At 41.1% G+C, this 25988-nt stretch overlaps 1 protein-coding gene across 5 annotated transcripts in view; it reads left to right on the top strand.

Moving 5' to 3' along the window:
* LOC118400087 (caM kinase-like vesicle-associated protein) overlaps positions 1-25285 on the top strand; it is an 88744-nt gene extending 63459 nt beyond the window's left edge. The window contains exons 1-12 of one of the 5 annotated variants that reach the window (XM_052473305.1): positions 11594-11806; positions 11987-12072; positions 12376-12483; positions 12785-12916; positions 14016-14090; positions 15284-15422; positions 18477-18597; positions 18840-18915; positions 20103-20239; positions 21951-22029; positions 22369-22456; positions 22837-25285. In XM_052473305.1, the coding sequence (XP_052329265.1) occupies positions 12389-12483; positions 12785-12916; positions 14016-14090; positions 15284-15422; positions 18477-18597; positions 18840-18915; positions 20103-20239; positions 21951-22029; positions 22369-22456; positions 22837-23247 (1353 nt within the window). In that variant the 5' untranslated portion in view covers positions 11594-11806; positions 11987-12072; positions 12376-12388 and the 3' untranslated portion in view covers positions 23248-25285. Of the gene's footprint in view, positions 1-8599; positions 8720-11417; positions 11557-11593; positions 11807-11986; positions 12073-12375; positions 12484-12784; positions 12917-14015; positions 14091-15283; positions 15423-18476; positions 18598-18839; positions 18916-20102; positions 20240-21950; positions 22030-22368; positions 22457-22836 lie in introns of those variants that run through there. The other 4 variants (XM_035796538.2, XM_035796536.2, XM_035796541.2 and 1 more) reach the window with 4 other exon arrangements.
* Positions 25286-25988: the final 703 nt, after the last annotated feature.

Below are 25988 nucleotides of genomic sequence, written 5' to 3'. Positions count from 1 at the left end.
AAGCTTTAACTACCTGACTGATGTCTTGAGATACTGCCTCAATATATCCACATAATCTTCCTACCTCATGATGAAGTGTGAAGTGCACCAGTCCCTCCTGCAGCAAAGCACCGCCACAACATGATGCTGCCATCCCTGTGCTTCACGGTTGGGATGGTGTTCTTCGGCTTGCAAGCCTCCCCCTTTTTCCTCCAAACATAACGATGGTCATTATGGCCAAATAGTTCTATTTTTGTTTCAGAGGACATTTCTCCAAAATGCATGATCTTTGTCCCCATGTGCAGTTGCAAACCGTAGTCTGGCTTTTTTATGGCGGTTTCGGAGCAGTGTCTTTTTCCTTGCTGAGCGTCCTTTCAGGTTATGTCGAGATAGGACTTGTTTTACTATGGATATAGATACTTTTGTACCTGTTTCCTCCAGCATCTTCACAAGGTCTTTGGTTATTGTTCTGGGATTGATTTGCACTTTTCGCAACAAAGTACGTTCATCCCTAGGAGACAGAACGCTTCTCCTTCCTGAGTGGTATGATGGCTGCGTGGTCCCATGGTGTTTATACTTGCGTACAATTTTTTGTACAGATATACGTGGTACCTTCAGGCGTTTGGAAATTGCTCCCAAGGATGAACCAGACTTGTGGAGGTCTACAAATGTTTTTCTGAGCTCTAGGCTGATTTCTTTTGATTTTCCCATGATGTCAAGCAAAGAGGCACTGAGGTTGAAGGTAGGCCTTGAAATATATCCACAGGTACACCTCCAATTGACTCAAATGATGTCAATTAGCCTATCAGAAGCTTCTAAAGCCATGACATAATTTTCTGGAATTTTCCAAACTGTTTAAAGGCACAGTAAACTTAGTGTATGTAAACTTCTGACCCACTGGAATTGTGATACATTGAATTATAAGTGAACTAAATGTCTGTAAATAATTGTTGGAAAAATTACTTGTGTCATGCACAAAGTAGATGTCCTACCCGACTTGCCAAAACTATAGTTTGTTTACAAGAAATTTGTGGAGTGGTTGAAAAACGAGTTTTAATGACTCCAACCTAAGTGTATGTAAACTTCCGACTTCAACTGTAACTGCTGTTTGTTGAGATATTGCTTTTATTGTGTTGCAGCAAACGGCCTGGTCGCCCGTAGTGTATGTAAACTGCCGACTTCAACTGTATTCCACATAAAAAGATGAAGCCCTTGCATTGCTGTAGTAGCCTCTTCATGTAATCTATTGGTCAGACCCAGATGGTCATGGGGCCGGAACATAAATACAAATCACTTGTAGAGTGTAAATTGACTGCAAGATGCCCAAACAGATTTATTTTTTGACTAAAACATAGTAATTTAAAACCTTGCTTTCATTTATTTCCGATCACGTATATCTCTCTATTATGCGTGGGAATATTTTGTAACAGATCTCCAAAATTAATATCACTTGGAGCTGATTTGCTGGTGTTATTACAGTCTTGTATGTCTAACATTTAAAAAAGGATACAAACAAGGTTGTATTTCTTTTGCTCAGAAATCTTGGGGGGGGGGGGCAAATAAAATCACCCACAGACCAATGCAGGCCGCCAGTTGGGGACCCCATCTGTAGTCTTCAGTTCAATGTAGATGAATAGTCATGGACTCCTAGCAGGACTAAAGTTACGGTAATAGAGGTGACACAGGGTGAGTGAAGAGGGTGTACATAGGAGGAATGGCTGCAGGAGATATCTTCTATTAATGAAATTGGAGATTCACTGAAAAGAAAACTAGTCACACAGATATAGAAGTCTATGAATTGGAAGAATCTGTGAAAATATATGACTACAGCGTAGCTGTGACATGTTTGTCTGACCGGATACAAAGCAGCTGTACGGGGAAAAGCTTAACATTGGGTCATGGCTTTTGAATCAGCTCCAGGAATTAAAGTATATTTGGCTGCTTTGCAAAACCGTCAGTCACCAATGGTCCTTGACAGGCACTGTCTGGTGAGCAAATGAAGATGTAATGTATTCATCGGAGAGGTCGTCTGTGTGAGGTGCAGACAGACAGACAGTGGGCAGAAAGACGCACAATCTGAGCTAGGAGTGGATAGAGAGAGACAGAGCGAGGGATGGTAATTATGACACAAAGAGAGAGAGAGGGAGAGAACTGCCTGCCTTCTTGAGCCGACTGTTGAGCAAATGCCGCGGGACACATCGATTCTCATATACAAGAGACGTCAACCACTACAGGCCCAGACCGGCAGACATCAATAATTCATCTGACTGTCCCTCTCTCCTCTCCCTCCATCTCTCCCTCAGTCTTCATTCTAATCCTCCTTCCTTTACCCTGGTGATTGATGCCTATTCCCTTCAACCCGTTTATTCCCAATCCGGGGTTGTTATCCTGCTCCTTTTTCCTTGTTATACTCTTTCTTCTCTCTCAACTCAACATCCCTCCCTGGAATGCAATGGTTGAAACAGCAATTCTAATATGCTGCATTGCAACTTTCATTAGTAGGCTAAGAGCCAGCGGAACTGTGCAGTAAAAGTTTTTTTTCTTCAAAATATACTGAACAAAAATATCAATGCAACATGCAAAAATGTCAAAGATTGTACTGAGTTAGTTCATATGCAGAATGTTGTTCTTTCCCAGCGAGCTTTTTCAAGGAAGCAATGTCTCAGTATTCACTACTTGACTGAAGTAATGATTTGTACACACTAGGAAATAACCCTTAACCAATGTATAAGGGCTCGTTTTCCCCCGTAACCCATATAAAGGCTTCAATGTTTACCACTTTACTTGCTTTGTTTTATAGTTATGTTCACTTTCGTTCAAAACAATTATTCAGAAAACAATGATGGGATGGAGTTAAGTGCCAAAAACATTTGAGAAAATGAGGGATAGATAGTATATTGAAAGCAGGTGCTTCCACACAGGTGTGGTTCCTGAGTTAATGAAGCAATTAACATCCTATCATGCTTAAGGTCATGTATGAAAATTCCCAATTGGCCATTATTTTGGCTACCATGGCTCGAAGAAGAGATCTCAGTGACTTTGAGGGATGTTAGAGTGGGTCTCAAAGGAGCATAGGGTGTTTAAAGTGTGTGTGTGTCAGGGTTTCCGTTAGCTGGTAATAGCCGGCTTTTGGCCCCCCAAAAAATATGAAAAGCCGGAAAATAAAATTGACGCTGGCCAATTGTCAAGGAGGAGAAAATTAATCCAATTGCAAAATAATGCATTTTAGCCTATTAATTGATTGAAATACCAGTCGATGTACTGTGAGGGCTGCTGATACAGCTCAAACAGCTGTTTGTTGCTGCAGGATGAAACATGTGCTTTAATAAGCCCAATCATTGCGTAACAATTCAATTCAATATTTTTTAAAACAATGGCTACGTTTAAAAATAGCTACTATTTTTATTTCTTAACTGGTAATTGAAGCGTGCTTCCCATTCGCCATTCACACACCACTTTGAAATGAGCTGGAGGCAGAATGCATTTAGATTTTTTGAAATCTGAATGTCTTACTGCATATTATGAGGCATGTCTTTGCTTCAAAGTAGCCTAACCAAAATCATATGCCATTGAAAACAGTAGCATTTTTATTTTATGTTCTATTGGTTTTCATATCAACTTTCTTTCATTGTTGAGTAGCCACAGGCACAATCCTAGTCATATCAGCAACTCATGCTAGTTGTTGCATATTTGTAATGGATATTTTAATCTCTCACAGGAAACCGCTCACAATGGTGTTTTCCCGCTATTTGCATTATGGAACTAACATTAGCTCGAAGCCTACTGCCTCATTGCATTTTTATGTTTTTGACATGTAGTCTCAGCCTACTGGTTGTATGATTTTGGGATCTATCATCCTACATCATCCTACAACTTTCAACTGTCTACTATGGAGGATTGCAAATGTGGGCAATTATTCTTACATCGGCGGCGCGTGGGTTTCAAGTTCAGGGAAGCTCATTTAGAACCATGAAAATGCACCTTTATAATAACGTATTCCATGCATCCTTGCATTTGCAGACTTATGTAAAATAACCTACTGTTCCTAATGTGATGATTAGATTGGATAATCATAATGTTATATGACTGGGGACATTAGCAGAATCTTTTTTAATATGACAAAAATGACAGGGTAGGTTACTCTGCTGACACTGACAAACAGATAAATTAAAACAACGTTATCTGATCCATATAATCGGCCTACAAAAAAGGGAGACACAAATACAATATGATGTCCATCTAACCTGGAGGAGGAAATTGTCCAAAAACAAACAAGTGTCACTGACCCAATGATAAAGACAGTGAATATGCACACTTACTGGGGATATGACCGATGTTCTCCACTGTTGAGAATCTTGATAACTAAAAGACAGATTGGAGTCTTTTCATTGTCTTCTTTTTACAGCAATTGCCATTTGTTTACCAAACTGTTTTTCAGCCATTGTATTTTTAAATATTGCAGTTATGGGTTGCTCTGCTTTTCACTGACACTCGCAACTCAACAATCATCTATTTGGTATTTGCAGCGTGCTCTGCCAAACTATGCAATTTAAGACAATCCACTTTTTTTAAAGAAGCTAATGATCAATCCTCTGTGGCCAAATCATGCTTTCTGGTGTAGTAGCCTATTGTGAATGATATATTTGTTTCTCTATAGACAGGAGTTAGCTAGTTAGGCTATGTCATTTTGGCAATTTAATTCATTTTACTTGCAGGAAAGCTTCCCCTATCCTTAGGGACGCGTGGCGCATTGTAAAGATGGGGAGAGGTCTGTCCGTAATAAAGAGATGCTTTGCTTTTTTGACACCACACTCCAAAAAGCAAGTTCTGCAGGCTCTAGTTTAGTCTAATCTTGATTATTATCTAGTCGTGTGGCCCAGTGCTACAAGGAAAGACCTAGTTAAGCTGCAGCTGGCCCAGAACAGAGCAGCACGTCTTGCTCTTCATTGTAATCAGAGGGATGATATAAATACTATGCATGCCAGTCTCTCTTGGTTAGTAGTTAAGGAGAGACTGACAGCATCACTTCTTTTTATAAGAAACGTTAATGTGTTGAAAATTCCAAAATGTCTGCATAGTCTACTTACACACAGCTCTGACACACACACTTACCCCACCAGACATGCCACCAGGGGTCTTTTCACAGTCCCCAATACAGATAAAAGTCAAGAAAGCGTACAGTATTATATAGAGCCATTATTGCATTGAACTTGGTTCCATCTCATATTGCTCAAATAATCAGAAAACCTGGTTTCAAAAAACAGACAATGCAACACCTGACTGCACAGCACCTCTCCCCTATGTGACCTAGTTAGTTTGTGTTTATGCGTTGATATGAAACTTAAGAAATGTATGTAGTTCTGTCCTCGAGCTGTTATTTTCTATTCATGTTCTGTATTATCTCATGTTTTGTGTTAACCACCAGGAAGTGCAGCTGCTGCTTTTGCAACATCTAATGGGGATCCTAATAAAATACCTAAAAATGTAATGGTGGGATTAGGCAGGAAGGCTGTACTCTACCGTCTTCAAATTGCTCATCTTAATTCAGTAAAAATGATGCACGCCGTTGCATCCGAGTTGCATGTTCTTTTAAGATGAATTACCATAAACGAAATGTGATTTCTGTCATTCTGAGAACCGTGGGTGGATTCCCTAATCAGGTTACACAACCAATGGATATGGTTCCGGTAAATTTCTTAAATGTCTTGTGAATTAAAATGCTGCCGGTCAAATGTCCGGCCCCACATTTTCCTAACGGAAACTCAGGTGTGTGTGTGTGTGTGTGTGTGTGTGTGTGTGTGTGTGTGTGTGTGTGTGTGTGTGTGTGTGTGTGTGTGTGTGTGTGTGTGTGTGTGTGTGTGTGTGAATGTGTGTGAATGTGTATGAGTGTGAATGTGTGTGAGTGTGTGTGTGTGTGTGTGTGTGTGTGTGTGTGTGTGTGTGTGTGTGTGTGTGTGTGTGTGTGTGTGTGAATGTGTGTGTGTATGTGTATCAGTCACCAGATCTCAACCCAATTGAACACTTATGGGAGATTCTAGAGCGGCGCCTGAGACAGTGTTTTTTCCACCACCATCAACAAAACACTAAATTATGGAATTTCTCGTGGAAGAATTGTGTTGCATTCCTCCAATAGAGTTACAGAATGTATGGCAAGGCACATTGAAGCTGTTCAATGCTGATTCAATGTTCACCTTGAATTGGAGACATCCTTGACCTTTTTAGGACTTTTTTCTGTTATACATCCAGGATGGATAACGTTCATTAGCATATCTGCATGCAAGGCAGCTTTACCTTTCACAGTGTAATGGTTGCAAATGCAATAATTCACTTTTGTATTGCCTTTGGTTAAAATACATTTGATTTCACTGAATTGGATGGGCAACTTTCATTTCGTTTAGACATTGTGATAGGAATTAGAAGGTGTTTAAGAAACGCTTGCATCTTTTCTGTCTCCAGTAAGGTTGCAGGGAAGGTGGGCGAGGCCCCTACCTCATATGGTATACATGGCTAGAGAAATAGGCTTTGGAAAAAATGTACTACTGTATGGAAAGATTGTACTTTATGGATATTGTCCACGATGTGTACCGTTAAAGTTCTGTAATTGATTGTTTTGTTGCCATACTCTATTGCTAGCAGTGCACTTATTCAGGCCACAAGGATTATGACTAACACACAAAACATCTCAGGGAGCATAAAGAGCCATCCGGAAGATGTCGTAGATGTGAATCAGAAGATATGGTGCCCTTTTGGTTTACTTCTTTATGGCTAGATGCAGCATTTAATTTGTTTGCCAGGGGTGATCTTTGGCTGGGCCTGCATTGCCTCTGACAGCACTGACATTCAGCCCACACTTAACCAGCCAGCAAGCCAGCCAGCCCCTAGCCTGGTTCCCCTCCCCTCTCCACTCCATCACACTCTCAAGCCTCACACTAAGAAAGCAAAACACTATTCTCTAACCTGTCTCCACAGTGGCAATTTTCCTGCAATTATCACGTTACTCGTTAATCTAAAAGGCCAATTCAAGAGAATACAGTAGGCTCTCTTCAATTTGCGCTATACTCCACTCCACTTAATGCTTGATTGGTTATTTTCTGCCATCTTCATAGTATTTCAAGTTGCTAATACTAGAACAATCACATCAGTTTTGCAAATACTTTTCAAAGTCACTCACACCATCAGAGCATGTATTTCAATGTCATGTTTACAGGCTGACTACACGCGAGCATTGCAAAATATATTTAGAAATCTATATTATTAAATTATTGCACCCACACTGCTCGCGTACCAACGAGCATCTGCGTTGCCAAGGGCTAAAATAGAAGTCAGTTCTATTTGTGACGCAAATTGCACTGCAAGTCCTGCCTCTCCCATCTCCTCATTGGTTTATAGAAGCAGGCACCCACGTGCCATCTCCTCATTGGTTATACCCACGTGGGTGACTGAAAGACAAATGAGGTAAGTGGCGGTAATGCACCTAATTTATGAAAGTTGCCAATCGCAATATAAAGTCAAGAGAAGAAAAAGCCAAAAAGGAGAGATGACTAGGAAAGATTCGGTTGACCATTCTATGTGTGGATTAATTGTCGGAGCAGATAACCTTTCAGGTAAATTTCAGGTAAAATAACAACTCAATGTTTATATCCCAGGACAAATTAGCTAGCAACAGCAAGCTAGCTAAATAGGACAAATTAGCTAGCAAGTGGATGCTAACTAGCTAAATTGCCATAAATGTTTAATGCTTTTCGACCTGTCCCCAAATTAATGTAATTGGTTCAGAGTTTGTTTTAATATTTTAACCTGCATGTCGTGATCGCGTTTGGTGTAGGGGACAAAATAAATGTATGCACGATGGCGCACGATGGCGCGCACGCGTGCAGCCGGTTTGGGTTCCATGTTAGGTTGAAGTGGAGTAATAACATGTCCTCATAGTCTTTATTTTCGGTGACCCTCTCTCTCATCAGAGTGCGAGACAGTAAATGGCAAATATTAGAACATCAGCGACCTTCTGACAGCAGTCTTTCTTTAGTCCATACGGTTGTTGTCCTGCCCCTCCATATTGACCGAATCATAGTCACTCAATTCCAGGGAGGGAAAGCAATATCTGAGTCGTCCTGACCCTACAGCAATCCCCAGGGTTTAGGACGGATGAAAGAAATTAATGTCAAGAATGTTCGTCTTAGAATGGCGGGAATGTGTTGCAAGAAAGAGGGAGGAAAGAGAGAGAGAGAGCACAGACAACACTGCACCAATTTCACACACTTTGCTGCTTTTGCAGCAGCTAATAGGGATCCTAATAAAATACTGGAAAAAAACTGAAAATGTCATGGTTGGATTAGGCAGGAAGGCTGTTCTCTCCTGTAAGTAAAAGTTTACCTACCCAGACAGATACCACTTGTCTGGGTTGTAAAGCAATCCCCTACTGCAGTACCGTGTGTTAAACTTAATTCAGCTTTATCCCGAAACATGAAGTAAGAGAGTTTCACATTGATTTCAATGGGCAGGAGAAAAATTCTAATTTGCTCATCATCTTGCCTCATTGGAAAAGGCATGCTGTTTCTAACAACCCTTGTTCTTTATCGTTATCAATTTTCCTTCCCATAATTCTTTGCTGTGTCTGCAGAAAAACATCAGAGATATAGAAAGCCCCCCTTGCAGGGCTGCTGTCTGGGTGAGGGTCACACTGCAGAGTGCTGTAAAGTGTCTCAGGCAATCGATCGCTTCTCCCCGTTGGAAGATTAAGGTAGGAACACAGGAAGATAATGCTGATAATGCTGATGGTGGTCAATCCAAATGTGCTATTACATTGCGTCATTGCATATTTCATACCTCTGCTTTGTGCCTCTGGCTTCTATGTGAATTAATCAATATAAAAAGGAAGCAGCTTTGGGTGCTTTAGGTTCATTCTTAGCCTTTTTTCAGAGATTCTAAGAATAAGTACTATGTATTTTTTTCTCTAATGGAAATAGTTTTGCGTTTGCAGTTAGATATGAAAGAAGAACCTGTGTGTTGAGTGACTTCAGAGTGACTGAGAGTAAAAATCTTATCTGAAATCACTTCCATTTTTATTATTCATGTTTGATTAGATGTGTTACTTTAATGGACCTGAATTTGACCTTGGCAGCATCCAATAGAACTAATCAGAGCTATAAAAAAATAGAACCGTAACAGACAGGCTTTTATTTAATCTCACTCTTCTTTCTCTCTCTGTCTGTCTCATTCTTTCTCTATAATTTTTTTTGTCTCTGGCTGTTATTGCCACTTGGGGAATGAACATGTTCCTTTTATTGTCTTGTATGTGCATTAGTAGAATATATTTTTTCCTGATGCATTTGTTAATGGCGTGGCCTGCCAGACCAGTTCTGCTCTCATTTAAATGATGCTCCTGTTGGAGTCTCTTTCTCTAACGGAGTGAGAGATTGAGCTGAGAAAGGTCAACGCTTTGCCTCACCTGCACTACACAACACAGGCTCTCTCCTCAAATGAAAAACATATCTCAGAGAGAGCACTGTTTCCTCTCTGCATTTTAGATGTCTCTGATGGACTTTCCAGTCAGAGGGTTCACAGGGTTCTTTTGAACAGCTCTCTCTCTCTCTCTCTCTCTCTCTCTCTCTCTCTCTCTCTCTCTCTCTCTCTCTCTCTCTCTCTCTCTCTCTCTCTCTCTCTCTCTCTCTCTCTCTCTCTCTCTCTCTCTCTCTCTCTCTCTCTCTCTCTCTCTCTCTCTCTCTCTCTCTCTCTCTCTCTCTCTCTCTCTCTCTCTCTCTCTCTCTCTCTCTCTCTCTCTCACAGAAAATATGTGTGCATAGAGACATTCACTCCTGGTGTACCATACAACCATGTCAGACAGATCAGGGAAATATAGGGATAGATTATCCAAGGTAATTGTATTCAAATTTTCCATATTCAAAGGTATGAGATGTTATCTATTGGGCCTTCTAACATCGAACACAATGTAATATATTTCAGACAATGGGAGAGACTATAAATAGAGCTATTAAGTCATTCACTTATCCAGATTCTCTCCAAACTGACCACTTCAAAGCTGGGATGACTGCAGAGGCTGCGGAGAAGAGTCACATTGGTCGAAAAGTTGCTGCATTGGAACTATGTCAAAATGTGTCCATACACTCCTTTCTTTTCATGACTGCATACTGTAGGATCACTATTAGAGGAAAGAATGAACGTCCCATTATTGCAGACTCTTAAAACAACTAAACTCAGCAAAAAAATAAACGTCCTCTCACTATCAACAGCGTTTATTTTCAGAAAATTTAACATGTGTAAATATTTGTATGAACATAACAAGATTCAACAACTGAGACATCAATTGAACAAGTCCCTGAACAAAGGGGTGTCAAAATCAAAAGTAACAGTCAGTATCTGGTGTGGCCACCAGCTGCATTAAGTACTGCAGTGCATCTCCTCCTCATGGACTGCACCATATTTGTCAGTTCTTGCAGTGAGATGTTACCCCACTCTTCCACCAAGGCACCTGCAAGTTCCCGGACATTTCTGGGGGGAATGGCCCCTGCCCTCACCCTCCGATCCAACAGGTCCTAGACGTGCTCAATGGGATTGAGATCCGGGCTCTTCGCTGGCCATGGCAGAACACTGACATTCCTGTCTTACAGGAAATCACGCACAGAACGAGCAGTATGGCTTGTGGCATTGTCATGCTGGAGGTTTATGTCAGGATGAGTCTGCAGGAAGGTATCACATGAGGGAGGAGGATGTCTTCCCTGTAGCGCATAGCATTGAGATTGCCTGCAATGACAACAAGCTCAGTTCGATGATGCTGTGACACACTGCCCCAGACCATGATGGACCCTCCACCTCCAAATCGATCCCGCTCCAGAGTACAGGCCTCGGTGTAACTCTCATTCCTTCGATGATAAACGCGAATCCGACCATCACCCCTGGTGAGACAAAACCGTGACTCATCAGTGAAGAGCACTTTTTGCTAGTCCCGTCTGGTCCAGCTACGGTGGGTTTGTGCCCTTAGGCGACGTTATTGCTGGTGATGTAAGGCGGGTCCTCACCAGACAACAGGCCTACAAGTCCTCAGTCCAGCCTCTCTCAGCCTATTGAGGACAGTCTGAGCACTGATGGAGGGATTATGCGTTCTTGATGTAACTCGGGCAGTTGTTGTTGCCATCCTGTACCTGTCCCGCAGATGTGATGTTCGGATGTACCAATCCTGTGCAGGTGTTGTTACACGTGGTCTGCCACTGCGAGGACGTTCAGCTGTCTGTCCTGTCTCCCTGTAGCGCTGTCTTAGGCGTCTCACAGTACGGACATTGCAATTTATTGCCCTGGCCACATCTGCAGTCCTCATGCCTCCTTGCAGCATGCCTAAGGCACGTTCACGCAGATGAGCAGGGACCCTGGGCATCTTTCTTTTGGTGTTTTTCAGAGTCAGAAGAATGGCCTCTTTGGTTTCAAACTGTGACCTTAATTGCCTGCTGTCTGTAAGCTGTTAGTGTCTTAACGACCGTTCCACAGGTGCATGTTCATTAATTGTTTGTGGTTCATTGAACAAGCATGAGAAACAGTGTTTAAACCCTTTACAATGAAGATCTGGTAAGTTATTTGGATTTTTACAAATTATCTTTGAAAGACAGCGTCCTGAAAAAGTTGTGTTACCATCTGGTCTTTAGACTCTATGGTCCTGTCTTTCAGAAAGTATACAAACTACCCAACAAACATAAAAATAGCATGCCAATTAAGCTTGCCATAAAATCTTGATTCTCAGCAGTAAACTTAGTTAGGTTTTCTTCAGTTTCACTCAGTGTGGTTAGAGAGAGAGAAAAGCAGCACTGAAATTAGATCCGTAAGTGTGATGCGGAGCTCATAAAGTGCTTTAATTTGTGTTTTCGGATGCTCTGCTCATAATCGCTCGCTCCTCTTTCCTAATTGGAAATGCTTCACTTGTTGCTGTGGCACACTGGCAGCCTCACTGAGTGAGCACAATTGCATTAGTGTTTCTCTTCTCCTGCTCTGCCTCCATTAGCATCCGGATCCCCTGTTCAGACTGCTCAAAAGAACCCTGGTGCTGACTGACACAGTTGCATGCTGTAAATGAGATCTGTTTTTAAAGTTAAGTCCCCTAGCAGCTCCTCACATCACGCTCTGCAGCCCATCAAAGGGGTGTTTGTTAATACAGGATTATCAAAGGCTTGTTACGGTAGTCAAGTGAAACAATCGGCTCAACAGTGATAGCATCAGCTGGCGTTGGCTGTTTATTAGTCCCTTTACTCTGGAAAGACTTTCTCGCCACCAGTGCAGTGCAATGTTTCGTTATTGAGGGATTCTGTTTGATGTGGTGTGTAATAATGTACACTAATGGCTAATAGTGTGTGACATTACATGATACCAGGTCGTTCTCTCGCTCTCCCTCAGGGCAGGATTGGCCATGCCATTTGGCTGTTTGACGCTCGGGGAAAAGAAGGATTACAACAATCCCTCAGAGGTGACAGATAAATATGACCTGGGACAGATTGTTAAATCGTAAGTATGTTCTTAGTAGTCCACCTGTCTGAACAAACAGGAAATATAGTTAACCCAATATCAGCCCTCTAGTCTGTGTTTTTCTTTGAGCAATATGGAACCAGATAATTAGAAAATTAGCTCACTTTAAAAAAAAGACTTAAATACAGACAAATGCTTTATTCAAGTCCACCTTGGGATGCTGTTACCATGGCCAATAATTATGAAATTGTAATAAATGGCTTTACAAAATTAATTTAGAAATCCATTAACTGTACTGTTGATCTTTATAAATGTGTGGGTTTGTGCATTTCCTTTTCAGAGAGGAGTTCTGTGAGATCTTCAGGGCCAAGGACAAAAATACACTGAAAATGTTTACTTGTAAAAAGTTCCTGAAAAAGGATGGAAGGAAAGTTCGGAAGGCTGCAAAAAACGAGATCCTTATTTTAAAGATGTGAGTTTTTGTTATGAACTTTAAACTCTGCTTTCTGTCATTTTGCATCTGCGTTCACAAAACTATTCTTTGTAAATTATTTTTGTTTCATACGAGATGGTGTATTATTCTAGTGGCCTATGTGAATTTGCAGACATCCATTAGAGCGAATAACAAAGAAAACAAAATATGTCTGCAGCATTTTGATGAAAAGTAAAGCAAACTACATTCCACTGAATGATCACACTGGGTAGCAATATTTACTCCAACTTTGTTAATCCTCAAATATTCTTCTCACATTAGGCTTCTTATTCATCATCAGGTTGTGGCAGACTCCCTTTCATTGCCTCCCTCTCCAGTAAACATTAGCATAACCTGAGCCTTATCAAACAATTTGTTGCAGGCAGTAGGGAACTCAAAGAATACAGATGAAAAAGCCAATGCACTTAATAGAAGATGAAAGTGTCATTTCTTGAAGGGTTATCTAATACTAGTAATAGTATTTTCTCCCGATACACAAAAGCATGACCTTCATAGGGTTCGCTATTTCAATTGGTTTCTTCAAGCTCTGGAACTGAAGGATTTGATCAATCTTCTTGTGGTTGGCAGCCATTACTTTCAGTGACTGGAAAAGATACCATTCCATCAGTCCAATCCCCTGAAGCACCATTGAAAGCCAGCAGCACACAGACTACATACGGCCAATTGTTTCCATGTTGTCTAACACATTATGTGAAGCGTTAAACTCTTCATTGCTCTTAGCCTCGCTGACAAAACTCACCATGAAGTTTCTTAGCCGGTGCAGTCGTTATCGTGGTCACGGTCAAACATGCCATGCTGTTCTGCCGCGTGGTCGTGATTGCACATAAATGTCCTAATCAATTCAGATGTTTAAGCATGCAGGTCTCAGTCCTTTTTGAATTAAATTGATTATGTTTATTGCTGCATTTTTTTTCCTGCACATGGTTGCTGTTCCTCTTGGCATGGTTGACTGTTATTGTGTTTTATTCATGAGCATTATTATACCGTAATGTGTATCTCAATGAAGGCACTCCCATTTCTCTCCATCTGTACACTCCTTCTAACTCTCCTCTCTCCCCCTGTGGCCTGCTCTCTCCAGGGTGAAGCACCCCAATATTCTTCAGCTGGTGGATTTCTATAAGACCAGAAAAGAGTACTTCCTCTTTCTTGAACTGTGAGTTGAGTCATCTGATTGGTTGAGATTGCGCCCCTGTTTTTGTGGCAGCAGGGGTCTATGTGTTGATTATGCACTTATAGGGAATGAGCTGTGGTAGCCTAAGGCCCTGTAAATATGAGCACAGCTCTGAACTACCCTTCTGCAGCCTTCATTTGGTATTCAGATATGATTCATTTCTGCATGCTCCATTTTTTTCATTAGACTGTGTTCTTGGGGATTTGACACATTACCATAGAAACATTAAATGTGACATGCTCTATCATAATCAGTCGTGCTAGAGCATTAGCATAAAACTTGCACATTTCGTAAATATTGGCATAGCCTGTTGTTGGATTAAAACAGAATTCAATAGAACAACATGTTTTCGAGCCAACCCAATGAATTTGAATGTTGAAATCATAGTTTCAGTACACTTTGAAAGCCTCAGAGGAGAAGAAGATCCACCTTTGAAAATGAGTCAATGGCTAGCTAACAGACAACTGACAAGCTAGCTGACTAGCTGTTTAGCTGGCAAATACAACCACAAACTCATTTTTAAACATATTATCTAGCTAGTAATACACTATCTTGTCAAACTGTTAAATGAGTAGCAAACCAGCTACAAGTGATGCCAAATCATATGTTTTATACAGTGGGACTTGCATTGTGATGTGCAGATTGCAATTGGAAAACCAACAACAAACTTTGGGGGTGATTTTCTCTAAACAGCTGATCTCTGTTGTAGCTATGCTGTGCTCAATTTGAACAGTTGGTACACACGTTCTACATTGTTTTGAAGCTAATCATCTCTTTCCAGCAGTGTATAAAACTCTAAATCTGTTTTGGGGTCTATATGACTGATTCACAAAATATACGGTACTCATATCCTCCATGATTGCATTGATTTGTGGGTCTTTTATTCTGATAATGAGGTAAACCATCAGACATCATCACATTAAGCATGTTTGGTGACTCTGTAATTTTGTCAAATGTTGATGTCTTCGCCCTTGGCAAGGTGTCATTTCTATGGTAATTGCATAGTAATGCAAACATATTTTTCCCCAATGTGTCTCCGTGTCAGAGACATCAAATAAAGTTGTATTGTTAAAAAGGATCTGTGAATTATTTGAACCAGAGACAGTCAGGCTGAAAGCATCTACTGTAGGTCAGCACCATGCTTCTGCTTCATGCCACTCACTTTCTCCCCACAGTGCTACTGGCAGAGAGGTATTTGATTGGATCCTGGACCAGGGCTACTATTCAGAGCGCGACACCAGTAATGTGGTCCGTCAGGTGTTGGAGGCCGTGGCCTATCTTCACTCCCTGCACATTGTCCACAGGAACCTCAAGGTACTAAGCCCACTGCTTATTTTAAACGCCACTGGTTATTTTAAATACATTTTTGACTTGTTTAATTGGGTCGAAGTATATATATAAAAATCCTGGACTGAGGTGTGGCACAGATTATTATTTTTTTTTACAATTTTCTACATTGTAACACAATAGTGAAGACATCAAAACTATGAAATGACACATATGGAATTATGTAGTAACCAAAAAGTGTTAAACAAATCAAAATATTTTATATTTGAAAATCTTCAAAGTAGTCACCCTTTGCCTTGATGACAGCTTTTACATGCTTGGCATTCTCTGGAATGCATTTAAATTATTAACAGGTGTGCCTTGTTAAAATAGAATTTGTGGAATGTCTTTCCTTCTTATGCTTTTGAGCCAATCAGTTGTATTGTGACAAGGTAGGGGTGGTATACAGAATATAGCCCTATTTGGTAAAATACCAAGTTCATATTATGGCAAGAACAGCTCAAATAAGCAATAAGCAGTCAGTCAATCCAGGAAAATTTCAAGAACTTTGAACGTTTTTTCAATTGCAGCCACAAAAACCATCAAGCACTATGATGAAACTGGGTCTCATGAGGACCGCCACAGGAAAGGAAGACACAGAGTTACCTCTGCTGCAGAGGATAAGTTCATTAGAGTTACCAGCAATTAACTGCACCTCAGATTGCAGCCCAAATAAATGCAACCAGGCTCGGAGTCAGGACAGGCAGAGGTTTGTAAACAGGTCAGAGTCAGACAGGTACAGAAGGGCAGGCAGGCTCGGTGTCAGGGCAGGCAGAATGGTCAGAACTGGGGAAACTAGGAAACAGAACTTGAGAAAGCAACGAGATGGGAAAACACTGTGGTAAGACCTGACAAGACAAGACGAACTGACAATAGACAAACAGAGAACACAGGTATACAGTGCCTTGCAAATGTATTCATCCCCCTTGTCGTTTTTCCAATTTTGTTGCATTACAACCTGTAATTTAAATGTATTTGTATTCCTTGTAATGGACATACACAAAATAGTCTAAATTGGTGAAGTGAAATTTAAAAAATAACTTCAATTCTTAATAATACAAAATGGAAAAGTGGTGCGTGTATATGTATTCAACCCCTTTGCTACGAAGCCCCTAAATAAGATCTGGTGCAACCAATTACCTTCAGAAGTCACAATTAGTTAAATCAAGTCCACCTGTGTGCAATTTAAGTCTCACATGATCTCAGTACATCTATACCTGTTCTGAAAGGCCCCAGAGTCTGCAACACCACTAATCAAGGGGCACCATGAAGACCAAGGAGCTCTCCAAACAGTCCAGGGACAAAGTTGTGGAGAAATACAGATCAGGGTTGGTTATAAAAAAATATCAAAAACTTTGAACATCCCATGGAGCACCATTAAATCCATTATTAAAAATGTTAAGAATATGGCACCACAACAAACCTTCCAAGAGAGGGCCACCCACCAAAACCCATGGACCAGGCAAGGAGGGCATTAATCAGAGAGGCAACAAAGAGACCAAAAATAGCCCTGAAGGAGCTGCAAAGCTCCACAGTGGAGATTGGAGTATCTGTCCATAGGACCACCTTAAGCTGTACACTCCACAGAGCTGGGCTTTACAGAAGAGTGGCCAGAAAAATCCATTGCTTAAAGAAAGGCATGTGGGAGACTCCCCAAACATATGGAAGAAGGTACTCTGGTCAGATGAGACTAAAATGTAACTTTTTGGCCATCAAGGAAAACGCTATGTCTGGCGCAAACCCAACCCCTCTCATCACCCTGAGAACACCATGTTTTTCATCGGCAGGGACTGGGAAACTGGTAAGAATTTGAAGGAATGATGGATGGCGCTAAATGCAGGGAAATTCTTGAGGGAAACCTGTTTCAGTCTTCCAGAGATTTGAGACTGGGACGGAGGTTCACCTTCCAGCAGGACAATGACCATAAGCATACTGCTAAAACAACACTCTAGTGGTTTAAGGGGAATTCCAGGTTGTAAGGCAACAAAATAGGAAAAATACCAAGGGGGTGAATATTTTTGCAAGCCACTGTAAATACACTGTGGATAATCAGGAAGATGGGCTACACCTGGAGGGGGGTGGAGACAAACACAAAGACAGGTGAAACGGATCAGGATTAGACAGAATCAGACCTTCATAGTGGAATTGCTGCAAAGAAACCCCTACTAAAGGACACCAATAATAAGAAGAGACTTGCTTGGGGTAAAAAACATGAGCAATGGACATTAGGCAGGTGGAAATCTGTCCTTTGGTCTGATGTGTCCAAATATGAGATTTTTGGTTCCAACCGCTGTGTCTTTGTGAGACGCAGAGAAGGTGAACAGATGATCTCCGCATGTGTGGTTCCCACTGTGAAGTATGGAAGAGGAGGAGGTGTGATGGTGTGGGTGTACTTTGCTGGTGACACTGTCAGTGATTTATTTAGAATTCAAGGCAGACTTAACCTACATGGCTACCACAGCATTCTGCAGCGATATACCATCCCATCTGGTTTACACTTCGTGCGACTATCATTTATTTTTCAACAGGACATTGACTCAACACACCTCCAGACTGTGTAAGGGCTATTTGACCAAAAATGAGAATGTCAAATATAAAATATATTTAGATTGTTTTACACATTTTTGGTTACTACATTTTTCCATATGTGTTATTTCATAGTTTTGATGTCTTCACTATTGTTATACAATGTGGAAAATAGTAAAAATAAAGAAAAACCCTTGAATGAGCAGGTGTGTCCAAACTTTTGACTTGGACTGTGTTTTTAGGCAAACTTTTCTGAAAAGGCACATTTATAATGCAAATGTATATGCAAATGTCCTTGATCAGATTGACACCACACTGGTCTTGCTTTGTTTGAACAAAGAAAATTGGACTGTCCTTTTTAGACACTTGTGTGATGCTAAAGTAAGAGTTTGACTGCTTCAATATTTAACAATTATGAAGTCTGCTCTAAGTCTGTGTAAGTTTTGAATGAGATTACTGAATGAGATTACTCAAAACTTGGGCAAACGTCGGCTATCGCCCTGTTCCTTTTCTCAGCTGGAGAATTTGGTGTACTTCAACCGCCTGAAGCACTCTAAAATAGTGATCAGTGACTTCCACCTGGCAAAGCTGGAGACCGGGCTCATCAAAGACCCCTGTGGAACCCCAGAGTACCTTGGTAAGGACTGGGGAAGGAGCGGGGGAGGGATTAGTACCCGGTTAAGGGTGAGCACGGGCTGCCTGGGAGAGGGAGCAGTGGGTATCTTCGAGAGTTGGTTTTGGGAAGCAGTTTATGGGAGCGCAGGAAAGCATATGTGAGAAGAACATCAACAAAACATTCAATAGAGAGCTTTCTGTATATTGTATTGTTTTGTTACTGATATAAAGAGATAATCTTTAACTGTGTTTGTGTCCCTGCAGCACCAGAAGTGGTTGGGAGACAGAGATATGGCAGGCCAGTGGACTGCTGGGCCCTGGGTGTCATCATGTACATACTGTGAGTGGTTTGATTATCAGCATAGGAAGCCATGGGCCCATATACAGCGGTTGCTCAATTAAAAGTTTTGAGATTACGCTGCAGGATTTAGAGGTAATTTGTGGTTTGGTACGGTACCCTGCGTCACTGCTTCATTGCTCCAGACCAGCACAAGGGGGAGTTAGAGCACTGATTATGCTTTTGGGTCCCAAGGCGCTAAACTGACAATGAATGGGTGACATAAACCAAATAGAAACTGATAATTGTGCACGACTTCAAAATTGAATTTCAATTAACTGAATGATGAAGATGAAGAAGATGATTGATTTAGAACAATATTGTAAGAATTGCTATTCCTCTGTGCTGCACATGCACACCCTGAAAAATACAATACTTTTTTTGCAACAGTATAAAACTTCTTACACTAAGGTTTTTATTCTAAGAGAAATGAAAATGTTCATTTATATCCCATGATATTCTTAAGATATGTGTTGACTGAATATAAGCAAGTGATGTCTGCTAAATAATCAATTTGATGGCGCAGTCATATAGCCTCAGCACCTACATACATGTTATGCTCTTAGTACTGTAGCCTACTGTCACGTTGTACATCACCATATTTTCCGGTCCTTCCTAAGGGAAACCCTGAGGGGTTTTCTTGGAATAGAAACACCATAATATTAATCAAATGAATTAAGTTTAATTTATTAAAATCAATCCCATATACTATGTTCTTACAAAAAAAGGTTTTAAATTCTCTAGTACAGCCAATATTGAAGGCTATCAAATGCTTCTGAAAGATGCCCTCTGGTAGTCAAACTAGCACTAACTAGTATTAATGGTAACAATGGCTGACAATTAAATAATGTGCCATAGAATTCTGCAGTAGCCCAAAAGGTGTGCTGCAGTATGACGCAACTTTTAAAGGAAGAACCACTGTATACTACTGCAAGAGGGGTGGGTTGATAGTCTACTTATAGGATGGGAGATTTGGAATTATACAGATGGACAACATGAATGGTGCCTGTACTTTACTGAAAGAGACCATCTTCACTCTACTCCACATGGTATGCTCAAAAGCAGTACGGATATCTTATTTATTTATAGGGTATTACCTACTGCAATACATCAAATCTTTACATGACATTTGTGCACATGGTATTACAATACAAGCTGATAAAGAGCTCCTTTTGTTTTGTGGCCCTCAGGCTTTCAGGCAACCCTCCTTTCTATGAGGAAACCGATGATGATGATTATGAAAACCACGACAAGAACCTGTTCAGGAAGATCTTGGCGGGGGACTATGAGTTTGATTCTCCGTACTGGGACGACATCTCAGAGTCAGGTACTTTTAAGATGAAGTAGAGACACAGGAGACTATAAACAACAGCTTACTGGGTAAATAGAAATTCAAAAAGGGAGGATTTTATCTGTTCACTTTTTCACGTTCAAAAGCATATCCTGTTTGTTTTCTGATTCCATCAGGAGTATTACAGTTGAAGTCAGAAGTTTACATGCACCTTAGCCAAATACATTGAAATTCCTGACATTTAATCCTAGTAAAAATTCCCTGTCTTAGGTCAGTTAGGATCACCACTTTACTTAAAGAATGTGAAATGTCAAAATAATAGTTGAGAGAATTATTTATTTCAGCTTTTATTTCTTTCATCACATTCCCAGTGGGTCAGAAGTTTACATACACTCAATTAGTATTTGGTAGCATTGCCTTTAAATTGTTTAACTTGGGTCAAACATTTTGGGTAGCCTTCCAGAAGCTTCCCACAATAAGTTGGGTGAATTTTGGCCCATTCCTCCTGACAGAGCTGGTGTAACTGAGTCAGGTAACTGAGTCAAGCACCCACCCCCACAACATGATGCTGCCACCTCCGTGCTTCACGGTTGGGATTGGGTTCTTCAGCTTGCAAGCCTCCCCCTTTTTCCTCCAAACATAACGATGGTCATTATGGCCAAACAGTTCTATTTTTGTTTTATCAGACCAGAGGACATTTCTCCAAAAAGTACGATCTTTGTCCCCATGTGCAGTTGCAAACCGTAGTCTGTTTATTTTATGGCGGTTTTGGAACAGTGGCTTCTTCCTTGCTGAGTGGCCTTTCAGGTTATGTCGATAGAGGACTCGTTTTACTGTGGATATAGGTACTTTTGTACCTGTTTCCTACAGCATCTTCACAAGATCCTTTGCTGTTGTTCTGGGATTGATTTGCACTTTTCAAACCATTTTCTGTGTTTTTGTATTTAGTTAGTATTCCAGGGCGTGAGTAGGTGGGCAGTCTATGTTTGACAGTTCAAATCTAGGAGACAGAACGACCCCACTGGAAAGAGTACCATGGAAAATCTGGACAGACCACGGGCTCTGGTCCTCTGGGCTGAGGCCTCTCCTCTGGGCTGAGGAGGCTCATTACAAAATGCCCAAATCTAGGAGACAGAACGCGTCTCCTTCCTGAGCGGTATGATGGGTGCGTGGTCCCATGGTGTTATACTTGCGTACTATTGTTTGTACAAATGAACACGGTACCTTCTGGCATTTGGAAATTGCTCCCAAGGATGAACCAGACTTGTGGAGGTCTACATTTTTTTTCTGAGGTCTTGGCTGATTTCTTTTAATTTTCCCATGATGTCAAGCAAAGAGGCACTGCGTTTGAAGGTAGGCCTTGAAATACATCCACAGGTACACCTCTAATTGATTCAAATGATGCCAATTATCATATCAGAAACTTCTAAAGCCATGACATCATTTTCTGGAATTTTCCAAGCTGTTTAAAGGCACAGTTAACTTAGTGTATGTAAACTTCTGACCCACTGGAATTGTGATACAGTGAATTATATGTGAAATAATCTGTCTGTAAACAATTGTTGGAAAAATTACTTGTGTCATGTAGTAGATGTCCTAACCCACTTGACAAAACTATACTTTGTTAACATGAAGTTTGTGAAGTTGTTGAAAAACAAGTTTTAATGACTCCAACCTAAGTGTATGTAAACTTCCGAGTTCAACTGTAACTGCTGTTTGTTGAGATATTGCTTTTATTGTGTTGCAGCAAAAGGCCTGGTCGCCCGTATGATGGAGGTAGACCAGGATCAGAGGCTGACTGCTCAGGAGGCCATCAACCATGAGTGGTATGGAAATACACATTAACACAGTAGCCTACTATAGGGATATACCACAAGGCCGCAGTACTAAGGAGATATACCAGATGTGAAGTGAAAATGAACCCGATTTAATCTAGTTGATTGAGGAGTCCGTATGATGTGTCCGTGGTAAGTATGATGTGTCCGTGGTAAGTATGATGTGTCTGAGTGTTCTTATAAATACGTACATTTAAACAGGTTGCCGCTGATGTTGTTTTATTAGTATTATTCACCCCCATCTGCTGAGCTGTCACTTATACTGTACGTCAAGAGAAGATTACAAAGGCCCATTATAGTGAAGTTCCCTTTCCCCCTTTATCTCCTCAGGATCTCTGGAAATGCAGCCTCAAATAAGAATATTAAGGATAATGTCTGCGCACAGATAGAGAAGAACTTTGCTAAAGCTAAGTGGAAGGTAAAGCCTCTCTTTTTATCTGTTCCAGTTCTTCATCACTAAAGGAGAGATGGGAGGGAACCATTGTTACGACCCCGGGTTTATAAGCGCGGGTATCGACTCTGCCGCTCGAGCATGCTTTACCTTCACAGTCGATAGAGCGCTGGACTTCGGGCTAGACGGTCGAGGGTTCGAGGCCTGCTCCCTGCCTGTTTCATTACACTATCGATCACACATTTGCTATATATGTTTTATGGGTCTTGAGGATTTGAAATGGGATAAATGATTGGCGACAGTGCAAGTATGAGGCTTTAGAATTGGCTACATGTTCTGTAATAGCTTTAAAATGTATGGTAACTAGGTGCCTTGAGTTGAGTGTGTTCTGCGACTGCCTCCCACAGAAAGCGGTGCGGGTTACGACCATCATGAAGCGACTGAGAGCTCCAGAACAGAGTGCTGACTCGGGGGCAACCATCCCAGCAGTAGTAACCAGCTCTGCAGCAGGAGAATCCTCCCCAGCTCCAGCAGACCCCCAGGCTCTCAGTGACCCCTCTACAGCTCCCGCTGCTGCAGCCCCCGAGGGGGAACCTGCTGCTGTCATAGAGCCCCCTGCTGGCATGGAGGCCGTGGCGTGTGATGCCACTCCCCATGGTGCAGCAGAGGTCACAGCTCCACCCCTGGCCCCTGAGGAGGCCAGCCCAGTGGAGGCCCCAGTTGAAGCCCCGGAGGAGGTTGATCCGTTGTCACTGTGTAACGGAGAGTCCCCGACTCCCCTCCAACCAGCAACTGAAGTTGACGATGGGCAGGTTTAGACGGTGAACTCCCTCCTATGACCTCCTTCACACTAGCATGGTGACACTGACTTATCTCTCTCACTTGCAGCATGAGTAACATCTCACAGAGCCTTTGTCCTATCTTTCCTGAGTGTTGAATTGATCTGGCTACATGTATTCTGTGTTTTTGAAACATCCCTCTGGCCTTACAGGGGCTTTTTGTGTCTAATACAGCGCAGCTAACAACTACATATTTTCCTCTGAACTCTCCCCTTTAAAGCATATGGAAATATGTAATTGTACCAAACCTGCTTTGGGAACATTTTTACCCAGTCCTACTCTCACAGTATTCCAATGCATTATCATGGCATACAATAAGGTAATGAACAGCTTGGCTTTGCTCTTGTATTGTTGATTTTACATAATGATCTGTAGCATTCCTCCTTTACACCCCTCTCTACACATGGAAAGATCCTGTTTGATCTCTTTTTCGGGGGTGAACATTGCTCTCTTTGTTATATGTTGTATACAAACATCAGTAGTTTTGTCTGTGCTGCAGCAATTATGTTTACTGGGGGATGCAGCAGGCCCAGTGTAAGTGAAAGGCAGCATCCACAACATGCTGGGTTAAATGCGAAAGACATATTTCAGTTGAATGCATTCAGTTTACCAACTGACTAGGTATCCCCCAATCCCTTTCCCTCGCCAGCTTTCTGCTTAGGAAGGCACCACGTGGCTGTCAGTGTAAAGATTCTGTATATAGAGACCTTTGTAGAAGTAGTCAAAATGGCATGCATTCTTAACTTTTGCTGTTAATTTCAAAATGATAAGCACTTGGTGGAAAGAACGTGGTAATCCTGCAAAACATTAAGGTCTTTCTGTTTGTTAGGCTGAGGCTAAGTGGAGGGCACTTTTGATGCTAATTTATTGTTCAAATAAACTAACTATTCATATCATACATCAAGTGCCACTACTGTAAATGTACGATATATTAAATGAGTTGTGTTTGTTACACAGTAGTTTCTATGCATCTAGAATTCATTTTGTAGCTCATCTTTATGAATTTCACGGCAGGCCTCAGTCATAACATATCTTCATCCATCCTATGCGATTAGATCAACTTCTATAAAATGTCCTCTTTTTTTTTTAAATTCCGTTTCTGGTTTAACAGTTCTTCTGGCTTATTTATTCTTATACATCCTAAAGTACGTAGATCCATTTGTAAATAAATATAATTTAGCCTACAAGGATCAATCATGATATTCTTTTCACAGTTGTATAACATTAGATTGTGACTGTGTAAAGCACCACCTGTAAAAGCCATTTTTTCCCCCCTCCAGCTTTTTTTGTGCAATTGTGTTAAAAACATCTTTCATATTTTTGCAAACATACTGTATGTATATGTTTATTTATCTATTTATTCATACGTTTAATTATTCTCAAGATATTCATAACAATAACAAAAACATAATAGTAGTCGGTCTTTTTGTCCTTTTCAGTAGTCAATAACGAGGTACTGCAAGAGTTCTCTGTAATCACCGTAAGTTGAGCAATATTCTACTTGCTGCCGAAACTGTGATTCTTCGCTTGGTGTCCTCTATAAAGTGCATGTGCGTACCTGTAAGTTAAAAGCCTATAGACTTTGACAACAGTCAATACCCTGTCCAGACAGTCAAATAACACATGGCCAGGGTCAACAAGGCAGAGCCTAGATCATATTAGTACCAGCCATCTGTGCAGAGGGTGGCTCCTTCCTTGATCCAGCAAGACAGTGATGTTATTGTCAGCAAACAGTAGCTATTATACACACTTTAATTATACAGTGTATTAATGCATTTGTTGTCAAGGGACTATGCTTCTGTGTTCACCTGCACGTTCTATGGAAGTATGTATTAAAGAAAAGTTTGAGCAATTATTTTCAATGAAAGGCAGGAAGTCAAATCAAATTTGCTACTTCATTTTTTGTTGATCAGAGATCAAAGTTATTGCTCCCCAGTCTATTGCTTATGTGTGTCTCTGACACCTACGAGAACATATATGCTGTATATATACATAAACAGTCAAAAGTTTGGACACACCTGCTCATTCAAGGGTTTTTCTTTATTTTTTACTATTTTCTACATTGTAGAATAATAGTGAAAACATCACAACTATAAAATAACACATATGGAATCATGTAGTAACCAAAGTGTTAATCAAAAAATATTTTATATTTCAATTCTTCAAAGAAGCCACCCTTTGCCTTGATGACAGCTTTGCACTCTCTTGGCATTCTCTCAACCAGCTTCACCTGAAATGCTTTTCCAACAGTCTTGAAGGAGTTCCCACATATGCTGAGCACTTCTTGGCTGCTTTTCTTTCACCCTGTGGTCCAACTCAAACCATCTCAATTGGTCCGGTGATTGTGGAGGCCAAGTCATCTGAGGCAGCACTCCATCACTTTCCTTCTTGGTCAAATAGGCTTTACACAGCCTGGAGGTGTTTTGAGTCATTGTCCTGTTGAAAAATAAATGATAGTCCCACTAAGCGCAAACCAGATGAGATGGTATATCACTGCAGAATGCTGTGGTAACCATGCTGGTTAAGTGTGCCGTGAATTTTAAATAAATCACAGATGGTGTCACCAGCAAAGCAACTCCACACCATCACACCTCCTCCTCCGTGCTTCACAATGGGAACCACATGCAGAGATCATCTGTTCACCTACTCTGCGCCTCACAAACCCACGACCATTGGAACCAAAAATCTCAAATTTGGACTCATCAGACCAAACAACAGAT

This window comes from Oncorhynchus keta, chromosome 21 (assembly GCF_023373465.1).
Source record: "Oncorhynchus keta strain PuntledgeMale-10-30-2019 chromosome 21, Oket_V2, whole genome shotgun sequence".
In the NCBI taxonomy this organism is placed as follows: domain Eukaryota; kingdom Metazoa; phylum Chordata; class Actinopteri; order Salmoniformes; family Salmonidae; genus Oncorhynchus; species Oncorhynchus keta.
This window is presented reverse-complemented; position numbering and strand designations above follow the sequence as displayed.